Source organism: Saccostrea cucullata, unplaced genomic scaffold (assembly GCF_032062105.1).
Source record: "Saccostrea cucullata isolate Sc308-1 unplaced genomic scaffold, CSIRO_AGI_Scuc_v1 ctg2207, whole genome shotgun sequence".
In the NCBI taxonomy this organism is placed as follows: domain Eukaryota; kingdom Metazoa; phylum Mollusca; class Bivalvia; order Ostreida; family Ostreidae; genus Saccostrea; species Saccostrea cuccullata.
In genome coordinates this window covers 11,298-21,471 of record NW_026941455.1, presented here as the reverse complement: position 1 = coordinate 21,471, position 10,174 = coordinate 11,298, and the positions used below count along the sequence as shown (strand labels likewise).

Here is a 10,174-nt window from a genome sequence, read left to right as displayed (position 1 = left end):
CCGACAAGGAATGTCTATTACATAATATTAAAGGCAGTTTATGAAAATTGAAATCAACTAAATTGAGTATATTTAAAAAAATTATTGTGCACATATATAACCTGTCAGGAGCTCACATTTTCCAGATAGGTCAGACTTCGAATTCAGATTGAAGTGTGTATCTTACTTCCGGGGCCACACCGGGAGTACCTGCTGGTCAGCTACACTGTACTCACTTTACACAAATATGCAATAGGAGGAGCTAATAGCTGCTGATGATTCGGTTTGTAGGGAAATTGACGATAAGTATTTTCTCAGTCCATGGCTCGACTACAGCAGACCTTTATTAACTCGGATTTATCCCAGAAAGTACAATATATCTATCTGAATTTAATGCAAATATTGATAAATAAATCATTGAATTTTTTAAGTCTGGGACCCCTTTCCGTACATGTATAAAATATTTCGCTTACACAAGATTTTCAATAAAATTTGAAACAAATTTATTACATGTGCGATGAGGTATTAGGAATTACTAAAATACCGGCACATTTTAGGAAATGAGAGGATTGAAATACAAATAATTATATTATGAACTCACAGCATATTATACACCACAAGCATACAATTACATGTATGAACCTACATCATATAATAATAGAACCACAGCATCCATAATTATGAACCTATAGCTTATAATAAAAGAACCCAACATATAATTAAAGAAGCACAGCATATAATTAAGAACCCACAGTATATTATTATTATGAACCCACAGCATATACTTAAAGACCCACATTATATAATTATGAACCCACAGCATAAAATAACAGACCCACAGTATATAATTATGAGCCCAAAGCATATATTTATAGACCACCAGCTTATCATGAAATTGTTTAACATAAGGCAGCCATGGCTTTCCACACTATTACTCTTTTGCTAAACAAATAACATTTGGTGAAATTTTTGTTGAAAGATAATGAAAGGGACGTATATTAAACAATTGCTTTTACTTCATATTTCATTAGAGTAGTACCGCAGTTATCGTGAAGGGTCTTACTTTATATGCATGATAGTATTTCATTTTCTATAGCATTTTGTGTAACAAAGTTGGAAGATAAAACATTAAGTATGAATATTATAATATATTTTAATCCGAAACAATTTTATTCAATACATCATTAAATAATTAAACTGAAACATGAAAATCTTTATACAGTACACTAAATATAATAATTTTGACGCATCGCACATTTTTATTCATCATTTTCTCATACCTTCCATACAGTTTATATTTTGAAATAACAATGATTTCGCAAAAGCTTGCTCGAAGTCACTTTGTTCAATAAGAATACAAAGTTGCGTTCACCATGCTAACAACTCATCTTGTTAACACAACGAGGTACATAATAATGGTGATATGTCTACATAATCATGATAGTCATTTTTGACCTAGCGTGCACTATACATCTGTAATTAAATTTCCAATATTCCTTTGGACACGTGAGTATGGACACACATTCTGTCAGACCTTTGTGGAATTGTTATTTAAAATGTTCCTATATACATGTAGCAATTTTACGAAATACCTCCACCTTTTGCATTTTTTTCAAAACAAGTACGTAAATACTGTTTTATAGTAGATTTTATTTAAAACATATGTAATTATTTTGATGAACATTTCGTTTTTTATGGTGCAAGGCGTCTCATAACTTGATTAGTATTGCTTCTTGTAACAGTTTTAAAGAAAGATACAATGCAAGGTCTGACTATACAGTGCTCTAATTTATTGCGGTTAATTACCCTTGAAAAAAAAAATAAAATGGATGGAAACACAAACAGAATACCATGCAGGCCAAATGATGCATGTTCTCTATAGAGACAGTTATCAGCAAAATATGTACAGAAAAAACTTTTACAAATTATTGAAACAGAACTTGGGTTTACAGAAGTATTTGTAAATCACGTTGTAAACACCCAAACATATAGCTGGACGTATCACAAGACACATTTCTTGCTCGTTGTTCGTATTCTTGACGGAATTGGTTCTTTAAACGTAACGACAGGCGGAGCAGGCACACGATTTGGCAGACTTGAAAGTCACTTCACGCAACCCGTCTGCGCATCTTACGGACACCGTTATCTAACAAAAAAAAATGAAATTGAAATACATCACTGGAAGAAAATAAGGAAAAGATAAAATAAAGTCATATGTTAGTTCAATGTGTACAAATGAAACATTCTCTATTTAATTTTCTGGATCACACAAAAATGGAATTAAAGTCCAAGTCTAAACCTAAAGGCATATAACTGCAGTGTGATGATTTCTATTACAAAGTTCTGTTTAAGAATAAATTTTGAAAGAATTAAATTTTGCTATTTATGATTGCAGAAATCATCAAACTGTACATGAATATGGATAAAAAACTTATACCATATGGGTCACAAACAGTTTCTTTTTTAGACATAACAATTTCAATAAAAATATTACCGTTTTGAACTCATGGCTGTCTTTATTATTGTTTTATACTTTATTCGAACAGTTTTTGAAGCTGAATAGCTTAAATGAAATGAATGTATGTGTATACTCCACACCATGACCATCAAAGAAAGATTTTATCAAAGAAATTTCGTGGTTTGTAGTTCTTTTAATTTTTAGCTCTAAGAAATTTCGTGATTTGTAGTTCTTTTAATTTTTTCCTTTTTCTCAAGAACCACTGCAATACAAAGCATCCTTGGGTAAAAATAAAAAAGTTGTCTTCCTTTCACAAGCCCAGTTATTTTTAGAGAAAAATTAATGGCATTTTTAAAAAATATATACTTTATTCTCAAAGAAATGGGCCAGGAAAGATGTATCATGTTAATTATACAATTAAAATGTATCTTACAGTAAATATTCAATATATTCACCACCAGTTCAAAATTGCAAAAAGTTTACATAGAAAAAGAAAAATCTTTAAAATCTTCTTCTCAAGAACCACTGGGCCAGGAAAGATGAAACTCATGTGGAATCATCCTCAGTAGTAATTTAAGTTTGTTTGGCTAAAGTCCATGTGTTTCGAAAGTTTTACATAGAAATATATAGGAAAAATCTTTAAAATCTTCTTCAAGAACCACTGGGCAGGTGTTTCTCATGTGGAATCATCCTTAGCACTCTAGATTCAAGTTTGTCAAAAAATGGCCCCCGTAGGATGGGGCAAAATGGCTATTAAGTTTTACATGATGGAATATATAGGAAAAATCTTTAAAAATCTTCTTCTAAGGCCACTGGGCCAGGAAAGATGAAACTCATGTGGAAGCATCCTCAGGTAGTTAGATTCAAGTTTGTTCAAATTGTGTGACCTGGAAAAAAAGCAAAGCAAAAAAAATATATAGGAAAAATCTTTTAAATCTTCTTCTATTCCACTAAAACTGAAATTATATTCAATAGTTAGATTCAAGTTTGTTCAGTGCTTTGTTTGTAGGGTGGGGCCAAAATGGCATTTTTACATGAATATATAGGAAAAATCTTTAAAAACTTTTTTCGGAACCACTGGGCCATGAAAGATGAAACTTTGGAATCACTTTGTGATAGATTCAAATTTGTTCAACTAATTAATTTGATTTAATGGTAAAAATAACAAATTAATAAAAATATATAGGAAAAATCTTTTAAAATCTTCTTCTCAAAACCACTGGGCCATAAAGATGAAAGTCGTTTTGTTTTATTTCTGTTGACGTTTGTTATCATGATTTTAATGGGGAAAAAAACAGGCCGACCCGTTTTACATTAAAATATATAGGAAAAATCTTTAAAAATCTTTTCTCAAGAACCACTGGGCCAGGAAATTAAAAACTATGTGGAATAACTTTGTGTCAAGTTTGTTCAAACATGACCCCTGGGGTTTCACAGGTAAAATGGCATAAAGTTTTACATGTTTACAGTGAAACCTTTTAAAATATCTTTTCAAGATTCAAAGCTTTTCAGTGATATTAATAAATCATCTTCAGGTAGTGTAGATTCTATTTGTTGATGCCCCTGACAAAGTTTTACCAATTATTATACACTGATATTTGCTTTTTCCAAAAGGCAATGTGCTCATTGGAGAGTAATTACCCCTGGGCCTCTTGTTTCCTTTTTCTCTGTCCTCTGCAATATTCTTTAAAAAATAAAAAAAATTGTCTTCCTCACAAGCCCAATATTTTTTAAGGGAAAGAAGTTTTCAAGATACATGTAATAATATATACCTTTATTTAAAAAGAAATATGCCGTTGTATAGTGTTAATTATAAAATTAAAATGTATCTTACAGTAAATTTTCAATATATTCATCACCAGTTCAAAATTGAAAAAAAAAAGATTTTAAAATCAAGGTAATTTTAAGGCTCATCGAACTTAGTTAACTTAAATAGTGTTTGGCTAAAGTCATGTGTTTCGAATTGTAGCTATGAATTAGATATCTTGAATAATGCTCAGCTTACGTCATGTGTTTCTTCTATTCCGCAGCACTCTGCTCGAGATGTCAAAAAATGGCGTTCATTGGCTATTAGGGTTCTTTGAGATGATGGAATAGCATAGGACTCGCAAAAGCCTCTACAGGCATTTGTTGTAACGTTAAATTGCAGGCAACCCGGAATTTGAACTGTTCTTGTGTGACCTGAAAAAAAGCAAAGCAAAAAATCTCAGAATGACAGCTTTTAAATCGTCTGTATTCCATTAAAACTGATTATATTCAATATTGAGTGAGTGCTTTGTTTGTGGACTAAATCTGGCATTTATGATTACTTTGATCACTTGGTTTTCGGTTACTGGTCGAAGGAACTTTTCGATTGCACTTTGTGATAGACCCGGATGTAAATAATTAATTTGATTTAATGGTAAAAATAACAAATTAATAAAAAATTAACGATGAATGTAAATATGTGATAACCAAAGCTGGAAATAAAGGTGCAAAGTCGTTTTGTTTTATTTCTGTTGACGTTGTTATCGTTCATTTTAATGGCGAAAAAAACAGGACCCGTTTACCGACATTAAAATATTGGAATTGAGGGAAGCATAACTTTGTTCAAATAGAGGAAATTAAAAACTATTAATAACTTTGTGTCTTTATTCGAACGTGACAACTGGTAGTTTCACACGTAAAACATAAAGCTATGTTATGACAGTGAAATGGAAATATTTATAAAGATTAACCGTTTTCAGTCAAATGAAAAATCCACTTCTATATTTGATGCGTGACAAAGTTTTACCAATTATTATACACGTCGTTTACTGAAAAAGGCACTGTCCATTGGAGAGTAATTACAGCTCGACGCACTTTTTAAACTCATATGGTTTTTCGCACAAAATAAAGTCACATTCTTATAATGCAAAATTGTGTAATGTGACAACAAAATATATTTTAAACATGATTTATAACTTATTTTTGATCTTATTTTATTACTTTAAACATAATTCAAACATAATAATTGGTGAGATTTTTTTTATACTCTTGGATAATAGAATATAGCAGTTCCCAAATGTTTTTTTTCATGGTTTCTCGTCAATTGCAGCCGTTTTTGTATCCGTTCATTTTAGCTTAATACAGAAACAGTGCATTTCATGTAACTTCTGTATTTCTAAGGCGCAAGATGATAGAAGTATTACTCATCTGTTCGACTGCTTTCAGTGTTAAAAAGATGACTTTTTTCAGGTTAACTTTCTGAAATCTAGGAACATGAAAGATCCCTTCCAACGCAAAATGTGAAAGTTTCAGACCATAATTGTGAAAGATTTTTTTTTCAATGCTAAAACTGTAATAGGTTGAAAGATAAAAAATACTTTATTATCCTATCCTTTGTCATGATTTCTTTATGCAGTTTTGTAAGTTTTTGGTGCTGTATTTCGACAAAACCAAAACAAGTATGGAAAATGTGCAAAGTACTAAGAAAAATACTCATCTGTAAAACATCAATTTGAGCATTTCAACTAAATAGCATTGACGAAAACTCGATTAATTATTTTGAAAATACCTAAGGTAGAATCATACAAATGTTACAACACAAAATTTATAAACAAATTCCCTTCTTAAAAATGGAGTTTTAAAACTTACGATAATGATTTTGGAGAATGTGCACCTTTAACGTAAATTATTTAATTATATAAGGGTTATGTCTCGTACTGAAGCTCGTTAATATTAAGTTTTATTGCAAGAAAATGTAACCTTTATTTGTGCGAAAAACCATGCGAGTTTTAAAAGTGTGTTGAGCTGTATATGTATATTTTTGTATCAGATGCAAATGTGCCAAGTTCCATATATCGAATATTATCTAGGTTGAAGAACAGGAAAATGTACCTGTGTAACCAAATCAGCTACACACTTTAGTGATATAACTCAGTGCTTAATTGACCCTCTTTTGGTACAGGGTCCTGAAACTGAGCGGAAACCGTTGTTGGACCGGCAGACAACAGCAAAGCAATATGCATAGAACTTTAAAATCAAATGTATTGTATGCAGAATGCAAGGGACAATCGAGAGACTTTGGTTGATGGAAAAATCCCCCAAACTTCTAATTCTGTTATTAAATAAGATAATCGTTTTAAAATTACAACAAAAATCTTTAAAAATATTCAAGAAACTGCACTTTTTGTGCGCAATAAATTTTTCCGTTTTTTTTTTTATTGCTGGTAACTAGCTCTCTGATAGTTCATCTTGTTTTCCCATGACCAGCATATTACAGACCTGCAGCTAATCTTATTGTAGTCAAATTGTTCATTATGTTTACTCTAAGTGCAATCTTAAAACTTTGAATAACAGGACCTCATTTCGGTGTTCTCGAAGCTCTTTACTTCATAAAGACTGCAACTTCTGACAAAAGTTCCGATTTTGGATCAAGCAAAAGACTTCCTGCAAACTTCTTAGAAAGGATGAGTATAATTAAATTAATCGTACCGTAATATTACATGTATTAGGATTGCAATGCAGTAACTATAAGATTGGTGATATTAATCAGGATTTGAATTTATAAATAAATGTATGTATATGTTTCAGATTATGATGATATATATTCGATTCTTTAAACATTAGGCTTCAATGTCAAACATACCAGTAACAAACACCACAAACTTTAAGATTATGTTCTTTGTTTATATCACAACCGCGTGTCCATTGTAGTACACAAAGCTTACGATTTCCTGTAAATATTTGAGGAAATACAAGCTGGGAGGATTCACGATCGGCGGAAAAAATAGCAATACGCTTTGAAAATAAAAATGAAGTTGTTCTAATCATTACAAAATTACTGATTAAGTTTGCCTTAAACTCAAACAGAACACTTAAAACTAAGAACAGAACCTTTAAGGGTACACGAAACCTTAGTTTCACTTAAACAAAGCTAAAATATAAAGACCATCAACAAGACACTCAAGTTTTTATGTCTCTTTTAAAACAATACTTGATTGTGCACTTTTCTTTTGTTTGCTCTAGAAAGGAATGAATCGAACAGGTTTCGTATGAAGACGTTGAAAAGTTTCTTTCCGAGGGTTTCCAAGCAAACAAGCGTTGCTTTTTAATTTGTTTTGGAGAGAGGATCCAGATGAATCAAAAGAAAAAAAAGTATGCATTGGATAACTAAACCATTATACATGCTTCAGGGCAAATATCAAGGAGAGATTTGTGTGAATTATTATCTAGCATGCTGAAGAAAAGTCAATCTTAATTCTTGTCTTATCTGTCACATTAGATGCAAAAACACCATTGATGTGCAGATAATGTATGTTACAGGGTCAAAAGTCGTGCATTACTCAGTTTTGTTGCTGTAACAGTTCCCGGACGTTCATTTAGTCAGTTTTTGTAATAACTATTAATAATGATTTGTGTTTATGCTATCTCGCTTGTGTAATATCTCTAAAATGAAATCCCTTTTCTTGCTTCTAGACACGTATATGATTAATTCGGATTTCTTTGTAATTGACAGACAGTTACCTTCCCAACATATTACATACAATCAAACAAAATAGATTCCAAACCATAGGGTGGACCTTTTGATAAAAAAAATTGCTCCCTCAAAACAAGTTCACTGGCCTATAAATGTACTTATGGATCATCACTTGTATACATCAGCCGTTGGGACTCTAATGACAGAAGCCAATATGAGATACAAGGATTATGCAGACTAATAATGACGTTCACATTAAAAGAGTATTGTAATAGCTATCGCCAGTGATCATCATTGGCAGTTCAATTTAGGGAACTCAGAGTAGAAAGAAAAATAGCCCCACCCCATTGTCATCCCCAGGAGGACCCTTAAGAGAGATTTTTTTAAAAGTTTTTTTTGTTATTTACAATGCAAACAAAAATTAATAGTGGCAAAAAAAGTGAATACTGTATTCAGGAGCCAGTAACTAATAAACATTTAAAATGACCATTTTGGGCAAAATAATTAAAATATCAACAAGATAAGTTTGTAAAAAAAACTTGTGCCCCCCTCCCCCAAATAATTGTTTTTAAAGTCGAAGGGGTATAACTTTGTCAAAAATTGCAAGAATTTACCCAAAACTTGACTTAGATATTCATATGATAAATCGGTATACCAAATTTTAGTTCAGTATGTGCAACCTCTCCAAAGAAAATGAACGGAAACTGCAAATAATTGAAAATTTAATCAATCAAAGGGGCATAACTGTCAAAATTGGCTCGTTCGTACCCAAAACAGCACTTGACCTAGATAGTCTTATGATAAATCTGTATACCAAATTTCATTTCAGTATGAGCAACGGTTGTGAAGAAAATGAACGGAAACTTGGTGGACCGACAGACCTCAACAAAGCAAGATGCCCTCCCTTCTTTAAAAGGGGGGGGGGCATAAAAAGTTTGTAAAATTTTGTTGTTGCCATGACTTGTTCTAAGGCAAGATGTTCTATATGAATTTTTAAAAGGCAGTAGGAAGTTGGTCTGAAAAATTCTCTCTAGAAAACTTTCTATTTGCATTTAGATGATGGCTTTCTCTTCATTTCTTTTACCCAATCTTGCAGGACCCACTGCCCCTTTTCACGGATTTTTTAAAAGAAAACTTTTATGAGCATTTAGGTGATGGCTTTTTCTTCACTTCTTTTACCCAATCTTGCAGGACTTTCACGGAATTTTTTTAAACGGCAAATCAAACCTCAAAGACAAGAAAAGATGAACAGCTATATATTTGCATTGCTTTGTATTAATTTTCTTTTTCCTATCTGCAGTGCAAACGCACAAAAAATGAACCCTCAAATTATTACTTACCCATTCTAAAACATCCAGCTTTATGTAGAGAACGTGGATCAAATGAACATAGCACAGACTGTATACAAAAGAAAAGTATCCACGCACAATTAAAGCTCATCTTTAGCGCTTCCTTCAAGTTGCATACCCGAAATACAGAGGTCCATATTCCCTAATAAATCTCCAATTAGTAGGTTTTATTCTTGAGGTCCACCCGTGTGATAACAGAGGCAAGGATTGACGTTAAACGGCAAACAACACCCCCACATTCCCTAGCATGACGATTGATTCGTCACCGGAAGCTCAAAAAGATGATACAAATGGGACTTCTATTGTAGAGAGCGCGACAAATCACCAATATCTAGCTTTTCAGCTGAGTTATTGGGATATGCCGATATTCATTTAGTTTTGATCAATACGTACTGGTCATCTTGAACGCAAGCATATTTTGGAGAGAAATTTAATATTAATTGAAGTTTTACAAATGCCAAAGCAATATTAATGAGTTGCATTTTCCAAACTCTATAACTTTTTGTCTTCATGTTTAAACATACATGCATACAGGAGGTCGACAAATCAAAATCATTTATAGTTCTTAAGATAAATTCCATAATATTGTAAATGAGTCTGATTAGTTTAATTAGAAATTACAAACAGCACTGCATTATAGCATTGATGTTCTTTAGAAAAGGAATGGCTTTTCCGGCCAAAATGTGTAAGTGAAAGTTAGTTTTTGAAGGACACACCTTTACTCCGAAAAAAAAAAAAACAAGCATAGTGGTGCGGGGTAGGGGCGGAGTAGTTTGATCTGTCATTGTGACATTTTCAGATAATCTTTCAAGCTTCAACTGAGGGTACATTTTCTTTCACGTAAAACAGTACAAGATACAGATATTTAATATGTACTCATTTTGGTTGAACGATATTTATATAATAATACATTTGTAAGTAGATAATCATAATTTGTTTTAGGAAATC

General features: G+C 32.0%; 1 protein-coding gene across 1 annotated transcript; it reads right to left on the bottom strand.

Annotated features, from left to right (window-relative positions):
- Positions 1–1,611: 1,611 nt before the first annotated feature.
- Positions 1,612–9,504, bottom strand: LOC134257854 (thyrostimulin alpha-2 subunit-like). The gene is made up of 3 exons (XM_062740439.1): positions 9,218–9,504; positions 4,443–4,618; positions 1,612–2,125 (listed from the first exon to the last, which is right to left on the bottom strand). The coding sequence occupies exons 1-3, from the start codon at positions 9,315–9,317 to the stop codon at positions 2,033–2,035; spliced, it is 369 nt and encodes a 122-aa protein (XP_062596423.1). The 5' UTR covers positions 9,318–9,504; the 3' UTR covers positions 1,612–2,032.
- Positions 9,505–10,174: the final 670 nt, after the last annotated feature.